The sequence below is a fragment of the Ursus arctos genome, unplaced genomic scaffold (assembly GCF_023065955.2).
Source record: "Ursus arctos isolate Adak ecotype North America unplaced genomic scaffold, UrsArc2.0 scaffold_8, whole genome shotgun sequence".
Lineage (NCBI taxonomy): Eukaryota > Metazoa > Chordata > Mammalia > Carnivora > Ursidae > Ursus > Ursus arctos.
The window spans coordinates 60,630,635-60,654,535 of record NW_026623100.1 but is presented as its reverse complement, the minus strand read 5'-3'; the positions used below and the strand labels follow the sequence as shown (position 1 = coordinate 60,654,535).

General features: G+C 36.0%; 2 protein-coding genes and 1 long non-coding RNA gene across 7 annotated transcripts in view; 2 read left to right on the top strand and 1 right to left on the bottom strand.

The window, feature by feature from the left end:
- SPAST (spastin) overlaps positions 1-15,871 on the top strand; it is a 61,293-nt gene extending 45,422 nt beyond the window's left edge. For all 4 annotated transcript variants that reach the window (XM_026478545.4, XM_044391053.3, XM_044391050.3 and 1 more), the window contains 5 exons: positions 2,110-2,152; positions 3,495-3,574; positions 5,142-5,212; positions 6,611-6,651; positions 13,942-15,871. In XM_026478545.4, coding sequence (XP_026334330.2) covers positions 2,110-2,152; positions 3,495-3,574; positions 5,142-5,212; positions 6,611-6,651; positions 13,942-14,064 — 358 coding nt within the window. In that variant the 3' untranslated portion in view covers positions 14,065-15,871. The remainder of the gene's footprint in view (positions 1-2,109; positions 2,153-3,494; positions 3,575-5,141; positions 5,213-6,610; positions 6,652-13,941) is intronic.
- Positions 5,348-23,294, bottom strand: LOC113241002 (uncharacterized). 2 transcript variants are annotated; one of them, XR_007190786.2, is made up of 4 exons: positions 23,189-23,294; positions 8,676-9,159; positions 7,990-8,074; positions 5,348-5,713 (listed from the first exon to the last, which is right to left on the bottom strand). It is a non-coding gene; the product is annotated as an uncharacterized LOC113241002 (long non-coding RNA). The 2 variants fall into 2 exon arrangements; XR_003311381.4 differs by having other exon boundaries at positions 8,980-9,159.
- Positions 23,295-23,313: 19 nt separating this feature from the next.
- SLC30A6 (solute carrier family 30 member 6) overlaps positions 23,314-23,901 on the top strand; it is a 37,280-nt gene continuing 36,692 nt past the window's right edge. Inside the window, exon 1 of the mRNA XM_026478566.4 lies at positions 23,314-23,406. Coding sequence (XP_026334351.1) covers positions 23,404-23,406 — 3 coding nt within the window. The 5' untranslated portion in view covers positions 23,314-23,403. The remainder of the gene's footprint in view (positions 23,407-23,901) is intronic.

Sequence of the window (23,901 nt, the reverse complement as noted above, 5' to 3'; positions counted from 1 at the left end):
AGGAGGACAGTTTGGCTCAGCATAAAATTCTTGGGCCTCCCTTTATTTTCCTGAGGAATTGATTACATTGCCCCATCGTTTCTAGGATTAAATGCTGCAGTGTAAAAGTCTGAAGCCAGCCTGCTTTTATTCACATTTATGGATTAACTTGATATTTTTTCTTTTTACTGGATATAATTTTTAACCATTGAAATCTAGTTATTTGAAAAATATGTTGATCTGTCTTTATTTTTTCTGGGATTTGGTGTTTGTTTAAATTGATAGTTTGAAACCTCTTCTGTTTTAGGAAAGTTATTTTGAATACCATCTTTATTTTTTTTTTTTTCCTAATTCTTCTGGTTTTTTCTTTGACACACAGTTTATGCATTATGTTGCATCTTTTTGTCTTCCATATCTTTAACTTCCTTTCTGATCCTTTTTAACTCTTAGGTCTTTTTTTGTTTTGTTTGTTTTGTTTGTTTTCTTGTTTGTTGTTTATTGCTTACTGGGTTTGTATCTAATCTTCTTTGTGCTACTACTTTTGTAACCTCTATGTCTGTGGTGGTTTTCTTCTTCATTTTCATTGCGTTCCTGATCTCTGCAATCCCGTTTTTTCATCTTCTTTTGTCTTATTTCCTTGAACTTTTGTAAGTCATTGCCTTGAGTCCTTACATCTCATTGAGTTCTTGTTTTATTAGGAGACTTTTTTTCATTACATTATTTTATTTCATGGAAAGATATTTGATCACAAATTTAATTTTTTCTGTGGCAAAACCTTCTTGTGTATATTCTCTATATTTAGTGTAATCTTTTCCCTTTTCTTTGCCATTTTAAAGAAATTAGCCATGTGCTTTTGCCTGTTTTGCTTACTATTTTTACTTGAATAACGGGGAGTTTTCTTGGAAAGCCTAGTTTTGGAGTAACATAGGAAAAGAGCTAGAAAAATAACATACTGAGCAAGTATCTTGCATTGTCCTATGAATAGTCTGGACTAACAGGTAGTATCCCTGAGTCACAATCAAACCCTACCCGATAAAGATTAGTCGGCACAAGACAGCTTGTGATCTTCCCAGACTGATGTCTTCTAACAAAGGTGATGTGTCTTTGAATTTCTTTTTTTGGCATCACCTTCCTTGCCATTCTCCTGCTCCTGACTAGGCGTCACATGATTTACAGAGCCATTCTTCACATGGTTGCTTAAATATGGGAGGTTGGCTTTATTACTCCTCAGAGTATGCTCTATTTCCTTTGGAATGCTCTGTGCTCTGATAGCCATGTCTGGAATCTGCAGCAACAGATCCTGTGTGTGTCCTGTGTATTCATCAGTTTAATTTTCACTGCCCTGGGCAGCTCTTCTTCATACACTTTAGTTGTCTAAGTGTTACCTGAGTTTGTTGATGAAACAGAAACTTTTCTGTTTCTGTAGTCCTTGGTTTTAGTTGTTTTCAGATTCAAGAAGGTAGCAGAGATTTCTTTATTTTGCTTATATTAGATATTTTGTTTGTTTTAAAACATTATTGCTATTGAGAACATGCATATACAGGGGCCCCTGGGTGGCTCAGTAGGTTGAGTGTTGGACTCTTGATTTCAGCTCAGATCATGGTCTCAGGGTCATGAGTTCAAGCCCCATGTCGGGCTCTGCGCTCAGTGTCGAGCCTGCTTGGGATTCTCTCTCTCTCCCTCTCTGTCCCTCTGCCCCTCCCCTGCTCATGCTCATTCATGCTCGTTCTCTCTCTCTAAAAAAAAAAATATATACACATATATATACATACACACACACACACACGTACGTATGTAAATGGTTACTTTAATTCTGACTATATTGAATTAAAGATTTTTTTAAACATTATCTAGAGAGTTTTAAAAGAGTAACTCAAGGGGCGCCTGGCTGGCTCAGTCAGTAGAGGGTGAGACTCCTGATCTTGGGGTCGTGAGTTCGAGCTCCATGTTGGGTGTAGAGATTACTTAAAATCTTCAAACAAACAAGTAACTCAAAATAACTTCACACTGATAACTACTAAAATGCATTAAAATGTTATACTTAAAGCTTTTTTCTTGTCATTTGCTACTTGAACTGAGTTACCTTTACATTCAAAACTGTTTCTGAAATTGTTTGAATCCTTCTTTTAGGCGTTTCATCAAACGGGTTTATGTGTCTTTGCCAAATGAGGAGGTATGTATCTGTGTTTGAATTTTTTTTTTTTTTTTTAAACAGAAACAAGACTTACCATCTTGACAATATTGATCTTCCAGTCTTTAGTACAGACACATTGGAAAACAGTTCGGCAATTTTTTAAAAAGACAAATGTAAACTTACCATAAGACCCAATAATTCCTTTCCTTAGAATCTGCCCATGACAGATGAAAACATATGTCTACACAAAGAGGTGTACAAGAATTTTTATATTTATAAATAATAGCCAAGAACTGTAAGGAATCTAAGATGTTCATCAATTAGAGAATGGATAAACAAATTTGGCATGTGCATTTAATGGAATACTGTTTAGCAACGAAAGGATTGAGGTATTTATACGTGCTGTAATATGGAAAAACCTCGAAAACATACTAAGTGAAAGACACCAGATGTAAAAGAACCTATCATATGATTCCACTTCTACGATATATCCAGAAAAGGCATATTTCTAGAAACCAAAGGAAATTGTGGTTTGCAAAGGCTAGGGGTTGGAGTGGGGATTAGCTGCAAACAGGCATAAGTGAACTGTTTGGGGTGATAGAAATGTTCTAAAAGTGGATTATGGTGGTGGTTGCACAACTGTATATTTATTAAAAGTCATTGATTTATATACTTACAATGGGGAGATTAATGTTCTATAAAAGTGTTCTTAAAAAATTGTGATTGTTGAGGCACCTGGGTGGCTCAGTGGGTTAAGCATCCAACTCTTGGTTTCCACTTAGGTTGTGAGATCGAACCCCACACTCAGCCACAGAGTCTGCTTAAGACTCTCTCTGTCTCTCCCTCTGCCCCTCCCCACTGCACTCTCACACTCTCTCTTGCTCTAAAATAAATAAATGCATCTTTAGAAAAAAATAAAAGTTTTAAAATATTTAAAATTGTGGTTGTCTAGCTCAGACCCTTAATATCCTTGATAGTAGCAGCAGCTACTTCTTTAGTGTTTTATTTGGATTATCTTTAAGTCTCCAAAATGGTAGTTTATTTTTCTTTAAAGATTTTATTTATTTGAGAGAGAGTGAGCACGAGTGAGGAGGAGGGGCAGATGTAGAGAGAGAAACAGACTCGCTGCTGAGCAGAGAGCCTGATGGTCTCCATCCCTGAGATCATGACCTGAGCCAAAGTCAGATGTTTAACCCACTGAGCCACTGAGGCACCCCCAAAAATGGTAGTTTTAACTCCAGTTAACAGACATGAGCGAGGCTCTAAGAGAGTGATTTGTGATCATTCAGTTCATAAATGAGGGTCTGGATTTGAACCTAATTTTTGGATATTTCATGAAGCTAATTCTTGGGAATGATAATTCTTTAATATTTCTTTTCAGACACGACTACTTTTACTTAAAAATCTGTTATGTAAACAAGGAAGCCCACTGACCCAAAAAGAACTAGCACAACTAGCTAGGTGAGTAATTTGATTTGGTCTATCTTAAAGCTTTTTTCTTTCATCTTTTTTTTTCCTTAAGAATTCTTTTTCTTTTTTGTTTAAGGTAAACTCAAGTATGAATTGAGTAATTTATTTTTCAGAGAACTTCATCTCATCCTTTGTTTTACCCTTTTTCTTATTTCTTATTCTTATATATATGATATCTAAATTTAAATTTCTAGATCCTCTATTAGACCTGACCTACATATCTGATGATGGAACTACATTCTTTTTATAAATTTATTACAACTTAAAGAGACGCCTGGGTGGCTCAGTCAATCGTCTGCCTTCGGCTCAGGTCACGATCCCACTGTTTTGGGATCGAGTCCCACATCGGGCTCATTGCTCAGCAGAGAGCCTACTTCTTCCTCTGCCTGCCGCTCCCCCTGCTTGTGCTCGCTCTCTCTCTCTGACAAATAAATAAATAAAATCTTTAAAAAAAAAAAACACTTCTAAGTAGTATTAAAATAATTTTAAAAATTTAAAATGTCTTATATCTCTGCCCACACCAACACAAATATTGTCATATGAGCTTGTTCTCTTGTATTACACATAATTTTTTTAACTTTTGCATCTTCAGCTTTTTTTATGAGTGGTGTACTTAATTAGAAACTGAATATAATAGGTGCACTTGTTGAATTTTAGTCATTAAAAATTTCGTAAGGTAGTTTAAATACTCAAGAAGTATGTGAATAACTAGTAATTTTAGTAAAAACTCTCAGTCCTCAGATACCTATGAAAAAAGAATAAATTCAACACTTAGAAACACTGAGATTCTTCTTTGTCATTCCAATAAAGAATTCAGCTAATGTTTGATCTCTGTAGTTATATAACATAGTACGTGCTAAGTAAATGCTTTCTTTTCCTGTTTTATTTTCTTCCCCCTAGCCCCCTAGTTTTTAGTTCCCTTTCACACTCTCTTGGCTGCCCAGGACTCTCCACTGTGGCATCCCATTCAGGTGTGCCTGTTTTTGCCAATAGCTTCTACCCCAGACCTTTCCTTCACTCTGTTTGTCCTACATTTACAGAAACGTACCTTGGGACCTATCTGGCTCGGGGTAGAGCATGTGACTTTTGATCTCAGGGTCGTGTGTTTGGGCCCCATGTTAAGCATAGAGTGACTTGAAAAAATTTTAAAAATTAAAAATTAAAAAAAAAACTACCTTGACTGGCAGTGTTTTTTTGTCAAGATAAAGAAACATTAACTTACAGAGCAAAATTATGGTTATGTGTCACTTGGCCAGCAATGGCTTATAGGTCTTACCTTTCCAAGGGATGTGTGTACAATTTAATGGAGCCTCCTGGAGATACAGTATGCTTTAATCTAAAGGAATGATTCTCATGATGAAAATTTCAGGTATTATCTAAGGAGGATCCTGCCATAGACTGTTTTTGTTTTCAGCAAGTGGGCCTTTCTGTTTTCTGAAAATCAAATTGCATAGCTGTCTGCTTGATGACAGAGGAAAACTAGATTTTACCCTCTTTTCACATGGAGATTTTAAATCTGCAAAGATGAAAATAATTTGCTCTTTCTTCCTATTCTTAGAATGACTGATGGATATTCAGGAAGTGATCTAACAGCTTTGGCAAAAGATGCAGCACTGGGTCCTATCCGAGGTATGTGTAGAGCTTGAAACATTTAGACATATTTGTTAGACCGCTTTAGAAGTTTAAGAAGTCCCTATTGAGAAGTTTTGTTTTTGTTTTAGTTTTAGTAAGAAAGCATTTAAGCTGCTAGAAAATTTGGTACAAAGTAGTTTCTAGACTTAGAGTCAGCAAACTTTTCAGTAAAAGACCTGATAAATATTTTAGGGTAGTGAGGCCACATATCCATTGCACGTTATTTTGATTTTTGTCTGTTTTCACAAACAAAAATGTGAAACCATTCTTAGCTCACAGACCATACAAAGACAGCTATGGGTGAGTAGACCATGATCCATTATAAACAACAGGTGTCAGTTCTTCTTCTTTTTTTTTTAATTAAAAAATTTTTATTGTCGAATTATAGTTAACATACAGTGTTATATTCATTTCAAGTGTACAACATAGTGATTAGATAACTCTGTACATTAAACAGTGCTCAGCACGATAAATCACCATCTGCCATATGTTTCACTTCTTGATAGGAGGTAACCAGCAGAAAACACAAAAGAAAAGAAAACATTTTTAAGCAAGCAAAAAAGAAAAATAAAGGGGAAATGTTCTTACCTGTTTTGGCTCTTTTCAATATTCTGATATCACTTGAAATTAAAATGTCTAAGAGAAGCTTTTATTTGTATTATTATATGTTATCTTTTGAGGAATTGCTTTGTTTTGATTCAAGGTTATTTGCTGATTCTGAAATACCATTATGATATCAGTTGAGATTAGATATTCTCAACTGCTTTTCCACAGCCAGCATGAGCAGTGGCTGGGTAATGCTCTCAGGTGTGCACTCAGATTGCTGGCTGTGACGATAAAATAGAACATAGAACGTGCAACTTCTAGAACACATCTCCTGCAAGGAAACATTGTACTGACTGTTGCAGCTTTGGAGAACAATAAGTGTAACCTTGAGAATATATTTTGAAATTCTGGGCAAACATTCTAGTCAAACTCTTGCTGCCAGAGGCATGAAATCTTACTCAGATAGTATACTCCACCAGTATGTAATATATAAACCATTTGTATTTTTTCAGAATATTTTGGCTATTATTCTGAAACAGATAAAAGTTACTGGGTTTAAAAAAAAATACCACCTTTGTGAAGAACAAGCTACATTCTTTTAAGTTCACTCTCAAATTTGTAAAATTTATTGTTCTTGAGCAATATGCAAAGAAATTGACTCCCAGTTACTCCTAAGAAGGACTGTTATTCTAAGCATTTATAAATTTTGCTCTTAATGTGTATCTTCCTTTTAATGGAAATAATTTATATTGAACGTGTACTTTTAGATCATTGTACTTAGTTTTGCTCTTTAGCAATTTAAACTTAGAAATCTTTTTTTTTTTTAAGTGGCTGTCTTATATTTTACAGAACTGAAACCAGAACAAGTAAAGAATATGTCTGCCAGTGAGGTATATTATTTTATAATTATCTTTTCTTTGCTCTGGTTCTCTATATTGTAAGACATATCTTTTGTCTGGATTTTTGTAGCTGATGTGATTAGAAGCTAGAAAAAGTTAACTTTGCTTCATTTCAAAATATAGGGGCATATCAAATTATAATCTCTTAATGGTGTTCTTGACAATGGTAATTGACAAAAATATCGTACATAGTCATTGTCATTTTCTATCAAATCATATTATATAAATATTAAAGAGAAGAAAATTATAGAAAACTTGAGAATTTTACTCTTTGTAACAAGTTAATCCCTTGATATTCTATTTTGTAAGATTTTCAGCATTTGTCTTTGTACTTGTAAAAGCAATACCATTGTAATGTAATTCATTACATTTTCTTAATATGGGGGGCCCTCTTATGAGATGCTAAGGCATTGCTTTTGAAAAAGATTGCCTGCAGAATATAAAGCTGGACATGCAGAATGATTGTAATAACTATGTAAGCAAACATTTAAAATCAGTCTTATATTTATAACTTATATGTCAGAGATATTTTTTACTGCCCAGGTTTCAACAGCTATTGAGGAGACAGTGAACTCTACATATAGAATGAATGTATCTGAGTACCTTTTGACAGTCTTTTTTCTTCAAGCTTCTAAGTAAACTTAGTTGTTTTCAGGTGTTTTGTGTGTGGTAGTTAATCAGCTGCATTACTAAGAATACCCTCACACTTATTGCAACCACCCTGCCATCTCTAGTTTACCTAGAGTGTGTTTGATATGAATGAAGCTTGGGAATAGAGAATTCCACATAGCTTCTTTGGCATTTAGCTGCTATTACCCTAAAAATGCACATTTAAAGTATAAGTTTCAAGTCCCTTTTATCTGATTCATAATTTTAATTCCACATTTTTAAAATTCTTTTTTAAAATATAAGTATTACTATACAGTTTGTGTTCCCAGAGTGTCTTCTGGGTTTTTAGAAGTTTAATTTCTTAACAATATCCCATAAATATATTTTTTAAATTTTCTTAAAGCATAAACCTGATAGTACCTTTCTACCTAAAAAGTAAGCATCATGCATGAATTATTTCTTCTCCACACACCAGTCCCTGCCTTGGACCCAGGACAGGTAAACTGGATACTGCCTATACTTTGGTCCCCTAAATTCAGACTGAAAAAGAGGCCGACTCTGTGACAATTTAGAGCTCTGTAGTTTGTCCCTTGGAAAGACCATGTGGAATAAAGGGAGTAATTAAGGCTGTAATGAGCTAAAACCACCAACTGGCAAATAAATTTCAGTAAGAAGCAGTCTACAAATTCTCAAATGACTTAACAGGCAAAATCCACTCACCTCCTCATCTGCAAGTATTCTCTCTGTCCTAGGCTCTAAGGCCATAGCATTTCCTATGAAAGCCCATTGGGAAGTCCACTTGTACCTATAAATGAAATAGTTTGATACACTTTGATTAATATCTTATGATTTTATGAAAGCAAGTGGGTGGCTGCTTAGGGCATAGAAAGTCTTACAAATCTGTCCATTATTGCATGAGAAAAGAGACCAGTTTTCTACTGATAGTGGCTCTGTTAACCTTTGTGTATATTTTGCCCATCCTGAGAATATACATACAATCAAATTTGAGCAACATTTTTGTAAAAGACTTATTTATTTATTAGAGAAGGAGAGAGAGCGCACAAGTGGGGGGAGGAGTGGAGGGACAGAATCTTCAAGCTGACTTGGGGAGCCTGACATGGGACTTGATTTCATGACCCATGAGATCATGACCTGAGCTGAAACTGAGTCTGACACTTAACTGAATGAGCAACCCAGGAGCTCTGAGCAACATTTTTCTTCACTGGACAAAGTTAACCTAAATATAGTTCCTGTTTTATTCGAAGAATAAAGAAATTTTGAGTCTATTTTCTTTTTTTAGTAACTCATGACTTCAAAACAAGATAGTTCTGTTGCAATAGGTATGTATTGCCATATAACAAATTGCTCAAAAACTTAGCTTAAAATGACCACATTTATTATCTTACGTTTTCATGGAGTTGGGAATATGGGCATAGCTTAGCTGAGTCCTCTGCTTTGACCTCTCTTAGAGGGCTGCAATCAGGGTGTTGGCTGAGGTCTCTTATGGAGCTGTAATCAAGATGTTGGTCGGGGCTGTAGTCATTACAAGGCTCAACTACAGCAGATCTGCTTCCTCACTCACTCACGTGGTTCTTTGCCAGATTCACTTTCTCATGGGTTATTGAGGTGAGAGCCTCAGTTTTCTTGAACCATTGGCTGAAGGCCTCCTTCAGTTTTTTTCCACATCGGCCTCTCCAACATAGTACTTACTTCATCAAAGCAAGCAAGCCAGGAAGAAGAGAAAGTACCAGCAAGATGGAAGTCAAAGTCTTTATCACTTAATCCTGAAAGTGACATCCCATCACTTTTGGAGTATTCCGTTCTTAACGTCCAGTCCACATTCAAAGGGTAGGAATCATTACAAGACATGTCAGAAGATGCCCAACACATCTGTAAATCAATTACAACTTTTTTAATGTTTCAAGGGTTACATTTGGCCACTGAAATCTGTTTTTTTACAGTAAGGTGTGCCCTTTCAACATTACTTTAGAACTTGGAGAAGCGTTCTTGCATTCTGGGAACAAGACAATTAATCCCAACACCTGGAATCAGCAACTCTACAGGAACCCTGCTTCATTTTTTTTAAGATTTTATTTTTAAGTGATTTCTACACCCATCATGGGGCTCCAGCTCACAACCCTGAGTTTAAGAGTTGCACACTCTACCAACTGAGCCAGCAAGGCACCCCAAGAACCCTGGTTCATTTTAATGGGGAATAATGTTTGGAATTAGAAACTTATACTACTTTTTTATTAGTACTGGTGTTAAATTAGCCTACTGCAATGACAGGAGCCTGAAAAATATACATATTTTTAAAATACCATTAATTCATTCTGATAGAGTACATTTATTTCAATAGTTCAGTATAATATCTACTTGAATTTTAATCCCACACCTAAAACATAATTTTATCCACTATTTTTAAAATATATAAGAACCTTATTTTATTTATTTTTTAAAATATTTTTTTATTATATTATGTTAGTCACCATACAGTACATCCCTGATTTTTGATGTAAAGTTCCATGATTCATTAGTTGCGTATAACACCCAGTGCACCATGCAATACGTGCCCTCCTTACTACCCATCACCAGCCTATCCCATTACCCCACCCCCCCTCCCCTCCGAAGCCCTCAGTTTGTTTCTCAGAGTCCACAGTCTCTCATGCTTCATTCCCCCTTCTGATTACCCCCCCTTTCTTTTTCTTCTCCTACCGATCTTCCTACTTCTTATGTTCCATAAATGAGTTAAACCATATGATAATTGTCTTTCTCTGCTTGACTTATTTCACTTAGCATTATCTCCTCCAGTGCCGTCCATCTTGCAGCAAATGTTGAGAAATCGTTCTTTTTGATAGCTGAATAATATTCCATTGTATATATGGACCACAACTTTTTTTTTTTTTTAAGATTTTATTCATTTATTCGACAGAGATAGAGACAGCCAGCAAGAGAGGGAACACAAGCAGGGGGAGTAGGAGAGGAAGAAGCAGGCTCATAGCGGAGGAGCCTGATGTGGGACTCGATCCCATAACGCCAGGATCACGCCCTGAGCCGAAGGCAGACGCTTAACCGCTGTGCCACCCAGGCGCCCCTGGACCACAACTTCTTAATCCAGTCATCTGTTGAAGGGCATCTCGGCTCCTTCCACGATTTAGTTATTGTGGACATTGCTGCTATGAACAATGGGGTGCATATGGCCCTTCTCCACTACGTCTGTATCTTTGGGGTAAATACCCAGTAGTGCAATGGCTGGATCATAGGGTAGCTCAATTTTTAACTTTTTAAGGGACCTCCACACTGTTTTCCAGAGTGGCTGTACCAACTTGCATTCCCACCAACAATGTAGGAGGGACCCCCTTTCTCCACATCCTCTCCAACAATTGTTTCTTGCCTTGTCTATTTTTGCCATTCTAACTGGCGTAAGGTGGTATCTTAGTGTGGTTTTGATTTGAATTTCCCTGATGGCTAATGATTTTGAACATTTTTTCATGTGTCTGTTAGCCATTTGTATGTCATCATTGGAAAAGTGTCTGTTCATATCTTCTGCCCATTTTATGATTTGTTTATTTGTTTCTCGTGTATTGAGTTTGAGAAGTTCTTTGTAGATCTTGGATACCAGTCTTTTATCTGTAGCATCATTTGCAAATATATTCTCCCATTCCGTGGTCTGCCTCTTAGTTTTTTTGACTGTTTCCTTGGCTGTGTAGAAGCTTTTTATCTTGATGAGGTCCCACAAGTTCATTTTATCTTTTGTTTCTCTTGCCTTTGGAGATGTGTCATGAAAAAGGTTGCTTTGGCTGATGTCGTAGAGGTTGCTGCCTATGCTCTCCTCTAGGATTTTGGTGGATTCCTGTCTCACATCACGGTCTTTCATCCATTTAGAGTTTATCTTTGTGTATGGTGTGAGAGAGTGGTCAAGTTTCATTCTTTTGCATATAGCTAGAACCTTATTTTAGACTGAATTTTAGAGAAGAACACTAAAATTAAAATTTAATAAAACTATTGAATGAATTACAAGAAATAACATTACTGGTACCATTTGTGACCATCCTACTAATTATGTATTAGGTTACATTGTTACAAGTTTTGGTTCTACTGTATACTTTTATCCAGTTTATTTATTTTTAATCTAATGGTTTTAGTATTAATAAATGGTAGTACTTTTAGCTGTTAGTCCTGGACTTATGCATTAATATTTATAAAATGCTTAAACCAGTCTGGCAATAGTGGATACTATGTAAGTGTCCATAGAAAATTTTAAAATACATAAATAATAATGGCATTTTATTATAGAGATTAAGGAAATCTATTTTATCAGTCGCATTTGTAAGAGGAGAGGAGAACACAAGTAGTTTGGTTTCTAAAATTGTATACTAGAATTCTTTTTTAGTCATTATTCAGTACAACTTTAATAACTAAGTGTATTGTCAGGCACTGGTATATACACACGTTTAGGTGAGATAAACCCAATTTGACTTCTATAGAATATAAAGGAATATAAAGAATATTATATGAGAATAGAAACTCAAATAATTGTATTGGAATTCCATGTTTTTAAAAGGTAGTGCTAAAAATTGTTGCTATAAATTCAGGGTATACTGTACTTTGTTTTTAAAGCACAAAGTTTGGGGTGCCTGGCTGGCTCAGTCAGTAGAACTTGTGACTCTTAATCTCGGGGTCGTGATTTCAAACCCCACATTGGTCATGGAGCCTGTTTAAAAATAAATAAAAAATAGGGGCGCCTGGGTGGCTCAGTCGTTAAAGTGTCTGCCTTCGACTCAGGGCGTGATCCTGTGTTCTGGGATCAAGCCCCACATCAGGCTCCTCCACTGGGAGCCTGCTTCTTCCTCTCCCACTCCCCCCTGCTTGTGTTCCCTCTCTCGCTGGCTGTCTCTATCTCTGTCAAATAAATAAATAAAATCTAAGAAAGAAAGGAAGGAAGGAAGGAAGGAAGGAAGGAAGGAAGGAAGGAAGGAAGGAAGAGAAAGAAAAGAAAACGCAGTTTGTATCCACCTTAACTTTGTTATTTCATTAGTTTGTTTTGATAAGATCTTTGCCACTTTTCTCTTTCTCAAATGAGCTACCAGTTGGCTTTTTCCTGTTGTATACATTCATCTCTTACTAACTTCAAAGTATCATATAAATTCATATATTTATGTATACCATTCTATACAGTTCAATTGGAATTTCATCAAAACTTTTAAGACCTTAATTTCTATAATAAAATTTATTCAAGAATATCATAGGTAATACATTACATTCATCATCCTTCTACTCTTTGGGCTTTAGGAAGAGCCAGTATGTGTTTTACAAGTTAAATAAAAAAACTTGTAAGGCTCATATGCTGATTATGTGGTAACAATATATCCTTTTCCTTTTTGACTAAGATTAGGCTACAAGATACAAGTGTGGGTGGTTTTCTCAATCTGTGCTCATCAAGATATCAGAGGGTGTGAAATAGTTAGATTGGGTTTTATAAGAGTAATAAAAAGAAGAATATATATGAATATCAGGTGATGTTTTGTCTCATTTCTCCTTTAACTTATTTTTGGGCAAAATGAACATGTATATATTAGTGGCAGTTTTTTAAACTGTTCATTTTGTGCCAAGCTCCTTTTGAGTTTTATTTATTTATTTATTTATTTAATTTATTCGACAGAGATAGAGACAGCCAGCGAGAGAGGGAACACAAGCAGGGGGAGTGGGAGAGGAAGAAGCAGGCTCATAGCGGAGGAGCCTGATGTGGGGCTCGATCCCATAACGCCGGGATCACGCCCTGAGCCGAAGGCAGACGCTTAACCGCTGTGCCACCCAGGTGCCCCTCCTTTTGAGTTTTAAAAATCTTCAGGTGATTATATAAATGTGGACTCAGCATTGTTTTATTCTACATTTCTTATAGCCAGTTAAAAAGGTCAGAAAGTGAGGGGGAGCTGGTTGGCTCAGTCGGTTAAGCATCTGCCTTCAGCTCTGGTCATTGATCTCAGGCTCTTGGAATTGAGCCCCACATGCAGCTCGCTGCTCAGCAGGGAGCCTGATTCTCCCTCTCCCTCTGTACCTCCCCCAGCTTGTGCTCTCTCTCTGTCTCCCAAAATCTTTTTAAAAGGTCAGAAAATGAGACCAGATTAATATAAAATGCATTATAAGTAATATTAATATTAGAAAATTTCAGATACAAGCATCCTACATGTTGTAAAAAGCATTATTTCCTTAAAAGTCTCATGTGCTTCTTGTAAACTATCTTCCTTTCCAATAAATCCAGCATGAATTTAGCTAGAGTATGCTTATGGTGAGTGAGACTTGAGAATTTTGAGTGATGGAATAGTGATTCTTTTTTCTGCTTGTCTGTATTTTATCAAATCTTCTATAATGAGTGTTTTCTGTTTTTAAAATGGGAAAATATTGTGATTTAAAATTTTAATACTTATGAAATTAAGCACATACAATAAAAGTATATTAGTATAGCATTTTGGTAAGATTTCTTATATAGCAAATTTGCCTAACATATAATGATATGTAAAATAAGATGATTGGCATGATTTTCTAAGAATACATGTATATATATTTGTAACAATAATAAGCAACAGCATCATTACTGTAATCCATCTTTGGGTTAACTGCTGTATATGTGTTCATCATTTGTATTGTCATGTGTTTTTTTTTTAAATCTAGATGAGAAATATTCGATTATCTGACTTCACTGAATCCTTGAAAAAGATAAAACGCAGCGTGAGCCCTCAAACCTTAGAAGCATACATACGTTGGAACAAGGACTTTGGCGATACCACTGTTTAAGGAAAGACCTTTGTAAGCCTGCAGAACATTTGCTTTCAAAAAGAGAAACACACCATCTTCATTGAATAGTTATCAGCTACAGAAATTGAGCCTAAGTTTACAGGACTTTTCAGAGTCTTACAATTATTTGTGCACCCCAGCAGATGCACCACAAAACAAAATTTAAATAAAATATACAATGCAAATGGAGTATTTTGTTGAAGGCCTGTTCATGGTTATCCCGATGGGCACTGTAAGTTAGAGCACAACAAAAACTGATTCTGGTCTTCTTTACCAATATAATCATAATGTAAATAATAATTTGTATATTGTGTTGCAGATGAAAGTATTTCAGAGACAGTGAATGGTAGAAGACACAAGCGCCTTTGGTTGTTTGTCTTCTGATGTCTTTTCTTAAAGTAGTAACTTTTTCTATTTTCCTTTCCTACTGTTGTCTTTACCACAGATGATTAGAATGCCAAACACTCTAAGTTTCTTTTTTTTTTTCTTTTCTTTTACAAGTCCAGTGTGCCAAATGAAACTTTTTCCTATGTAACAGTAATAGGAAAAAGTATTTTGAAAGTTTTTCCTTTTTCATAAATCTACACATTAAACATTGCATTTCACTTCTCATTTTTCTGTTTCCTTGTTACCAATTTAGAAAGCAATTTGTTGACAGCAACAAAGCAAATGTAGTAAAATAGAAAAAGAGACGGTTAGAAGGTTTGAGTCACTCTGTCATTACAACATCTAGATCAATCCTCATGTGATCTGCAGTAATTTTTCCTAATATATTTGTCAGAAATCTATTGTAGACTGTTAATTTATTCCTAATGGAGTTTATTTTCTGCTAGAATTATTCTAATATTTAAGAAGGCCAATTTTAACTGCTGTAAAAGTGGTTCCTGTGTGAGAGAAGGGAAGAACTGAGAGCTAAGACATTTCTAATTTATTGCTTATTGCTTTCTTACTGTTTACAGGATAATTAAAAGCCAGTGGATCTACCATCTTTTATTCTTAATAATTATTAATCCCTTCAATGAAACTTTAAAAAATTACTGAATTTTTATACATTGCATACATTTTATAGGTTTCTTGTGCTCACTTTGTTAACTAAAAAGTTAGTCTGTTAATCTGTCTTTTGTTCCCCAAAACTGTACAGTGATTCTGTTTCTCGTTTGTATAAGTATGCTTGGATTTTATTATAAAACTGTCATTGTAGGAAATAGAGACTCATATCATGGCTTTTTAAATATTGTAATAAAGGCAAATGGATATTTGCCCTTAGTTTACTGGTTAAAAGTTTGTTTACAGAAATTTTCTTTGGTGCTTTTATGTAAAATGTCATGGGCGGAAAGAATAATTTTATAGTAGTAACAAAGATTTTTTTCATTTAGGAAAAATGTGGTTTTGAGAGAAAACATTAAAATTCAAAGCTTGCCCCATCTAGATAAGAATTTTATAATGAAGACATACATTCTTCTTAATTTTGCTCTTGTTCCTGTTAAAAATTTACCTACATATAGAAGATGTATGGTTTCTTGAGATAATGTGCTATTTGTAGCTGTAACTTAAATGTCTCCTCTAATCATGACCTTAGAACTCCCTGGATAACAGAACTGAGGGTTGTGATGAATTGAAAAAAAAATTTTTTTTAAGCCAGAATGATGCCCATTTTCAGTCATATGTTGTATCTTTTTAAGGTCTCAAACATTAAAGCATCAATTATAAATTATTGATAATGAAAGAGGATGCAGTATACATGATGACAAGAATTGGGAATATCCAAAGTTAAAACATGAATTTCAATAAAGCTCATAAAATTTCACTTTGTATTTTCATTTAGAAAAGGATTAACACTGTTGATACTTGAATAACTGGTCAGTCGTATTAAAGGTCTATGCTTCATGCTCAACTTTTAAAATATAATCTTTAAATTTATCATGATTCTGTCTGCAGTAATGTAGCTCACTTTTTATTGGAATAGTTTTTAGATAACAAAGATTTCAGGTGTTAAAAGATAGAAACATCAAGCTAATGTTGTCATTAACACTGAGTCAGAATTATATTACTGTATGAATAATCTTCCATACAGTATAGAAGTTATTTAACTTCCCTGATCAAAGTCTGAAGTTGAGCTTAGTGCTAGAGAACTATTTTCTATTACTTACTTTTTATTTTAATTTATTTTATTTTTAGTTTAAGCTGGCGTTTTCTTCTCATAGAATGACCGTGAAAATAGGACAATGATACAACAGGAGGTGAAAGGGACTGGTCTGGTCTTTTTCAATAATGATAGAAGTTGCTGAGGCTCTCTGAATTAATATTAGATTTAGGCTGTGACCTTTTGGATTCTGCATCAAGCTCTCTGTCATTAACTTCTTAAGTGGTAATGTTTAAACATGAAAGGTTAGTGTGCTCATGTTAATATGGCAGTGTTTTGTAAACTATATTAAAACTTACTGATGTACCAGACTTTGAGCCAAGGAAAGTCAGTACTATCTTTCCCAGGTATCTTAACAGTAAAAGTTTATTCTAAGACAGTCTGCCCATTGAGGTTAGTAGATTTCTGACTATGCTTTGTGCTTAGGAAGAAGCAGAGGAAAAGCAGATACTAGAATTACAATTTAAGTAAATATACAGCAGTCTTTATTTATAGGGGAAAATTCTTTATATTTTGTACAAAAACTAATTCTTTTGGTAGAATGAACCATTTAGAGTTTGGTTTTGGACTCTTGAGTCAAAGGATTTTCCTTGAAATGCTTGTCTCAAATTTTAATCTGGTCTTTTGTATTTTTCTTCAGAAAAAAAATGAATTAAAAGATTCAGCTGCATAAAGTGGGTTTTTATCCTAATGGATTGGAAATAAATGATAAATTTTATTTGCCTTTAATTTTTTTATTTGAAACTTTTTGAGGTTTCAGAGGTTGCAGTCTAGCAGTGAAGGAGTAGCTTTATTGGACTAACTCTTGCCAATAATTATAAACTGAACAAATTATAAAAAGCAAAGATTAGATTCTAGAGAAGAACCAAAAACATGCAGAAAGTGTACAAAATCATGTACTAGAAGAGATCCACATTAACTAGCTTTTACCCCAAGGGAAATTTCCAGTTGGTGCAATGTGCTTAGAAATAGACTTCAGGCAGAATGTAACAGTCTTTCTGGGCTGAGCAGTCATTTGGGACTTGTAGAACAGCTGGAAATTAGGAGGGAAATCTTAAGAGTTTCAGAGATATAAGCCCCAGGATATGCCTACAAATTTCTTTCAAATCCTTGGTGGACTCCAAAATTGTACCTGTAGAGTGTAATATTCAAAAGAACCTACCAGAAAGCAGTAGTTGATATCTAACGAACTGTAGAGAGGTAGTAGCTGCCAGGGGAATACAGAGTTTGAAATTTAAATTCCACTAAAAGGGGTTTAGTAAATACTTTGAGTTTTCCACTGAAACCCGAAAAGGACCATAATAAGGAGGAAGGACAACATCCTAGACCTAAGGGCCATCCTTTATTTAGTTAGGACTATGGGCAAAAGGATAAACTCACTGTAACAAAGCTTAGAATCAAATTTTCACAGCATCGAGATTATCCATTTTAATTAACAGCTGGCCAGAAGAAAACACACTTTTTAGAAGAAAATAGAATCCAGAGTTTTCACAACACATCCACAAAATCCAGTACACAATAAAAAAATTCCTAAGCATACAATGAAAATTTATATCCATAATCAATAGAAAATATGTGGAAGCAAATGCAGAGATGACTCACAGGTTGGAATTAACAAAATTATTTTAAATCAGCTTTAAAACTTGTTAAAGAATTAATAGGAAAAAAAGATGAATGAACAGATAAGGATTTTTGGTGGAGAAATAGATACTATAAACCAAATGGAAAGTCTGGTAATAAAAAAAAATCTGAAATGAAACACAGTATCTGAAATAAATTTCACTGGATAGGCTTCACAGTGAACTGGACACCTCAGAGGAAAGACAGCTGTAAGACGAGCTGATACAATTATCAAACTCAAGCACAGAGAGAAAGAAAAAAAGAAATAGCAAAGGTTTGATGTCTGTGGGACAGTATCAATGTAATTTACCTCTGGTTTGAAGTCCGAAAGGAGAGGAGAGGAAGAGAGAAACATTTGATGCAGTGATGCCTAAAGTTTGCCTCAAATTGTTGAAAAACATAACTTACAGATCTAAAAAGTTCTGTGAACCCCAAGCAGAATAAATACAACAAAGACCACGTCTGGATACATCGGATTGCCAAAAAATAAAAAAGTAAAAAAAAAATTTTTTTTATAAGCTGTCAGGGAGGTGAAATGCCATTACACTCAAACAAACAATCACTGACCCCCAGAATATGGACTAATCAAAATGATAAATGGACAAGACAGGGAATGTCCTCATGGAGGCCCAGGGTAACCAAAGTAAAGTTTGACCAATCACTTTTCAACAATTGATTGCCAGTCTAATGGAACTTCGAATTGTTAGGCCTGAGAGCTGGCTTGGATTGAATTGAAAGTTTATCAGGTTTATACTTATATCTGTTTTCTTTGGAATGTTCCCTTAAACATTAAATCGAAATAGTACAATAAAAACAAAACAGAACAAGACTTTCTAATACAGATAACAGCAAAAGCACCTGGAAGGAGAATAAACAGCTTAATGGCAAAAATATTTTCTTTAAAAAAAAAATTTTTTTTTTAAAGATTTTATTAAAGCACGAGCAGGGGGGAGAGGGAGAGGGAGAAGCAGACTCCCTCCTGGGCAGGGAGCCGGACATGGGGCTCAATCCCAGGACCCCAAGATCATGACCTGAGCCAAAGGCAGATGCTTAACCGACTGAGCCACCCAGGTGCCCCAAAAATATTTTTTAAAATAAAAAGTCTAATGATTTTACACAAAGATCTAGATCTAATTACGAAATAGTGTATCTCCAAACTAAAAGGGTTAATTATTTAACAACCCATTTCCTTGGTTTTATTCCTACTTTGTTGAGTGTGTGTTCCTTTTTTTAAATAGGGGTGTTGGATTTGTCAAATGCTTTTTCTGCATCTATTGAGATGATCATGTGATTTTTTTTCCCTTTATTAATATGGTGTATTGCATTTTTTTATCTTCATATGGTAAGCCAATTTTTCATTCCTGTGGTAGTTCTCACTCATTCATGGTGTATGATTTTTTTTTATATGTTCGTCAATTCATTTTGCTATTTTGTTGAGGTTTTTTGCATTTATATTCATATGGGATGTTGGTCTGTGGTTTTCTTGTCTTTCTCTAGTTTTGGTATCAGGGTAATTCTTTGTGGAATGAATCAGAAAGTGTCCCCTCCTATTTTGGGGGAAGAGTTTGTGAATGGTTCATGCTAATTCTTTTTTAAGTGTTTGGTAGAATTCACCAGTAAAGCCATCTTTGCCTGAGCTTTTCTTTGTGGAAAGTTTTTAAATTATAAATTCAATCTTTTGTTAAACATTTAGTCAGATTTTCTATTTATTCTTGAGTCAGTTTCAGTAGTTTGTGTCTTCACAGAAATTAGTCCATTTCATCTAGGTTATCTAATTTGTCGGCATGCAATTGTTTGTAATATTCCCTAATTATCCTCCCTATATCTGTAAGACCTGTAACTTGTCCCTTTCTTCCTTTCCTGATTTTAGTAATTTCAAAGAGCCAATTTTTGGGTTTGTGACTTCTTCTCCATTGTTTTTTCTATTCTCTACTTCATTTATTTCCTCTCCAAGCTTTATTACTTACTTTGCTTGCTTTAGTTTGCTCTTCTTTTATTATGGTGGAAGGTTAGATTATTGACTTGAGATCTTTCTTCTTTTCAAAATAAAGGCATTTAGGGATGCTTGGGCAGCTCAGTTGGTTAAAAGTCTGCTTTTGCCTCAGGTCATGATTCAAGGATCCTGGCATCAAGCCCTGCATCAGGCTCCCTGCTTAGTGGGGAGCCTGCTTCTCTCTCTGCGTGCCACTTCCCCTGCTTGTGCGCCCTCTGACAAATAAATAAAATCTTTAAAAATAAAATAAAATATAGATATTTATAGCTATAAATTTCCACCTACAGCTTTTGCTGTATCCAATAAGTTTTGGTATATTGAGTTTTCATTTTCATTCATCCTAATGTATTTTCAAAGTTCTCTTGTGATTTTTTCTTTGACCCACTGACTACTAAAGGCATGTTTTTTAATTTTCATAAGATGTGAAAATCCCGAATTTCCCTTACTTACGGATTTCTAATTTCATTCCAGTATGTTTGGAGAACATACTGTCTATGATTTTAATCCTTTCAAATTTATTGAAGATTGTTTTATGGCCTAACATGTAGTACTATCCTAGAAAATGCTTCATATGCATCTGAGAAGAATGTGTATTCTGGGGCTGTTGTTGGATGGTATATTCTAGAGATATGTTAGGTCTAATATATATATATAGTATTGTTCAAGTCTTCTGTTTAATTGTTGATCTCCTGTATAGTTGCTTCCTACGATTTTATACCCAATGGCCTCTAGTATATTTTTTTCTTAAAATGGGTTGAGAGATTTCTTTTTGCTCTGTCTAAACCCTGTTACACTCATCAGTAAGGAATTAAGTATGTTAAGTCACATGGCCATGATTGAACTGTTTAAGGTCATTAAAACAACATTCTGGAAAAATTAAGATATCGGGAAAAAGAATACATCCTTACACGAAGTAGTCAGACTACAATATGTACTGTTTGGTTCCAATTTTGTTTAAAAAAAGGACTGTAAAGATGGGGCGCCTGGGTGGCTCAGTCGTTAAGCATCTGCCTTCGGCTCAGGGCGTGATCCCAGCGTTCTGGGATCGTGCCCCGCATCAGGCTCCTCTGCTGGGAGCCTGCTTCTTCCTCTCCCACTCCCCCTGCTTGTGTTCCCTCTCTCGCTGGCTGTCTCTCTGTCAAATAAATAAATTTTAAAAATCTTAAAAAAAAAAAAAGACTGTAAAGAAACTTCAAAAATCAGGAATGATTTGCTCTGGGTAAATAAGGCAATAATGTCCTAACCTGTCTTCATGCTTCTAATCTTGTCCAGGAATAGTAAGCACAGAGTAGCAGGTAAGGCTTTAGAATTAGGTTCTGTAGCACAGAATTCCAGTTCTGCCATTAGGTAAGTATGTGACCTTGGTATACAATTTGCCAAGCAGGGGCTAATAACAGTACCTATACCAAGTACCTGTTAGGAGGATTAAATGAGCTAATACATGTTAAACTTATAAAACAGTGCCTACCATATAAGTGCTTAGTAAACGTTCACTATTGCTATCGACCTACAATCCATTCTCCATACCACAGTGTAAAGGTCACTCCCATGTTAAAACTCTCCACAGACTTCCTGTCTCAGAAAACAAAACAAAACAAAACCAGTCTCCTTATCCCTACATTAGAAATTCCTGCTTGATCTGCCCCATCTCTTCATTTCTTCCCCTCAAGCACGAAGCTCCAGACACACTGCCTTCTTTCAGACCCTGAAGCACTTCTCCTTGTTTTGACTTAGGTATTTGGATTGTTTATCCTGCCTGGAATAATCTTCACAGAAAGACTTTGTCATTCAGAAGTCAAATTTCATTTTCTTAGAGAAGCTTTCTCAGACTACTATAAATTAGTGACCCAGTCACTCTCTGTAGCATAACTCTATTTTCTATGTGACACTATCAATATATTAAACATCTTCCCCTTCCTACTTGTTTTCTTTCCTCTTCTTACTAGAACATAATTTCATGAGACCAGTACCTGATACATACATGTGTTGCATATTCTATATTGAATTATTTTATTTCCTGTATTCTATAATTAATATTACTTCCATAATAAAATTAATTTCATGAGAATTTAAGTAGTGTTTTAGGAAAAAGAACACGGTATTCTGTAATTGGTCTGAATTCAAACTCAGACCTACACTACTGTGGAGAACTAGCTGTATGCCTCTGGGCAAGTTTCTTATTCTTCCTGCTTCCACAAATGGGAATACTATTTATTTCACAAAGTATTGCAAAAAATTAAATCACACAACATAGGTAAAAGTGCTTCAGCACTAAATGAAAATTTCCTAACATTACAAATAAACCCTAATCAAATACAAATCAAAACCACAATGAGATACCACCTTACACTGGTGCGAATGGCTACAATTAAGTCAGGAAACCACAGATGTTGGCAAGGATGCAGAGAAAGGGGAACCCTCTTACACTGTTGGTGGGAATGCAAGTTGATGCAGCCACTCTGGAAAACAGTATGAAGGTTCCTCAGGAAGTTGAAAATAGGGGTGCCTGTGTAGCTCAGTTGGTTAAGCGTCTGCCTTCAGTTCAGGTCATGATCCCAGAGTTGCAGGATTGAGCCACCCCACCCTGCATCAGGCTCCCCAGGGAGACTGCTTCTCCCTCTCCTTCTGCCCATCTCTCCCCATGCTCTGTCTCTCTCTAATAAATAAAATCTTTCTTTAAAAAGTTGAAAATAGAGCTACCCTATGACCCAGCAATTGCACTACTGGGTATCTACCCCAAAGATGCAAATGTAGTAATCCAAAGGGGCATCTACACTCCAATGTTTATAGCAGCAATGTCCACAATAGCCAAACTATGAAAAGAGCCCAGATGTCCACTGACAGATGAATGGATAAAGAAGATGTGGTATATATATATACAATGGAATACTACTCGGCCATCAAAAAAAAAATGAAATCTTGCCATTTGGAATGACGTGGATGGGACTAGAGGGTATTATGTTAAGTGAAATGATCAGAGAAAGACAATTATCATATAGTCTCATATGCAGAATTCTAAGAAACAAAACAGGATCCTAGGAGAAGGGAGGGGGCAAAAAACAAGATGAAATCAGAGAGGGAGACAAACCATAAGAGACTCAATCATAGGAAACAAACTGAGGGTTGCTGGAGGGGAGGGGGGAATGGGGTAACTGGGTGATAGACATTAAGTGGGGCATGTGATGTAATTAATGAGCATTAGGTGTTAGATACAACTGATGAATCACTGACCTTTGAAACCATAATACATTATATATTAACTGACTTTTAAAAATACATTATACATTAAAAAAAGAAAATAATACAACACAAAAAAAGCAAACCCTAAGCGCTCCTTGACAAGGTCTCTAGCTCTCTATGCCACCTACCCCTTAAAAGCCTCGCTGGGGTCACTCTAGCTTCTGCCTTTGCCTCTATAGGACCGAGGAAATGCCGGAGGAGGGGGCGGGAACAAGAGACTTTCTACGCACTTCCGCCCCCGCGTCTCCCTCCGCCAATCGGCCTCTGTTGCCCCACCCCTTCCGCTGAGGGAAAAGGCAGCTCCCAGAGCGTCTTTCCGGCGGGAGCTGTGCTGCTCCTTATCATGGTGAGTTGGCCGGGGGTATGAGGGTTTCTGTCGTAGATGATTCCTCTTATCTTCTTTCATCCCAAAGCGGCCTTGACATGCCTCAGCTGCCCAGAGAAGGGGTCCTCGGAGTCGTGCGCGGCTCCCCCCACCCCGCAGGAGAGGCGGCTGATGTGCAAAGCATTCCCCCCCAGAGCTGTGATCCCCTCACGCTCCCTCACCCCGGTGGTAAGACGCTCCGGGTCCCGGCCCTGCTCGAGGCCGAGCTTTCGGTTCTTAGCGAGCTTTTGACTTGCCCCTGCCGAGATTTATTTGATAGAGAAATAAAAGTCTTTGTCTTTGTCGGCGTCAGCGTCTACACCAGCGAAAGCTCTGAAAACAAGTCCACAGCAACAGCGACCGTAATTAGTGATGCTTACACCAGTGACAATACCGTTGGCGTTAATAAAGAGGTTTATGAGCAGGATATTGAGGTGAACGCCCCACTCTGCAACTTGGCTTTATGGAGTGACAGAT